Source organism: Helobdella robusta (assembly GCF_000326865.2).
Source record: "Helobdella robusta unplaced genomic scaffold HELROscaffold_74, whole genome shotgun sequence".
Classification (NCBI taxonomy): domain Eukaryota; kingdom Metazoa; phylum Annelida; class Clitellata; order Rhynchobdellida; family Glossiphoniidae; genus Helobdella; species Helobdella robusta.
The window spans coordinates 249546-250341 of NW_008705420.1; the positions used below are offsets into that span (position 1 = coordinate 249546).

General features: G+C 32.2%; 1 protein-coding gene across 1 annotated transcript in view; it reads left to right on the plus strand.

Moving 5' to 3' along the window:
• HELRODRAFT_181656 (hypothetical protein) overlaps positions 1 to 320 on the plus strand; it is a gene marked incomplete at both ends in the record, with an annotated part of 1168 nt that extends 848 nt beyond the window's left edge. Inside the window, one exon of the mRNA XM_009031444.1 lies at positions 126 to 320. Within this exon, the coding sequence (XP_009029692.1) occupies positions 126 to 320 (195 nt within the window). The remainder of the gene's footprint in view (positions 1 to 125) is intronic.
• Positions 321 to 796: the final 476 nt, after the last annotated feature.

The following is a 796-nucleotide window of genomic DNA, read 5'->3' on the forward strand; positions in this document are numbered from 1 at the left end:
ATCAACAACAACATCATCAACAACAACATCAACAACAACGACATCAAACACGATACGAGTGACTCTGATAAAGAAAACGCAAACAATTGCAACAAATTTGTAAATAAAACCGACAACAAACACAGTATAAAAAAATCGTCTTCTTCGTCTTCATCATCATCACAATCATCATCATCACTATCGTCACCATCATCATCATCACCATTGTCATCATCATCATCACAACCATCATCACAATCATCAACACTGGTATGGCGGCCGTGGTTCGACTGAAACTGAACAACTTCACTTATGAAGATTACATTTTTCTCATAAAATAAACCAAAACATATTATTATTATTATTTTATTATTTATTATTTTTACTATAATAATAATAATTATTATCATTATCGTTATTATTATTAATGTTTATTTATTTATTGCAATAAAAATGAATAGTGAAAAATTGAATATTTCGATTAATAGTTTGAAAAAAATGATGAGGATGATGATGATGAGGAGGAGGACGACGGTGATGATGATGATGAAGTTACATCACAAAAACAAAGATAACATTTAGGAACATAGATAACGTAGCGATTGCAATAACGATAATATAATGCGAAGATAGATGACCCGCTAAAGATCGCTTGTGTTGTTGATGTTGTTGTTGATGTTGTTGTTGCTGTTGTTGTTGATGTTGTTTTTGATGTTGTTGTGGATGCTGCCGTAGCTGATGAAATAGTTTAAGTTGTCGTTGTTGCTCCAGATGTTGATGTTGTTGTTGATGTTGTTGTTGCAGATGTGCGGTGTGA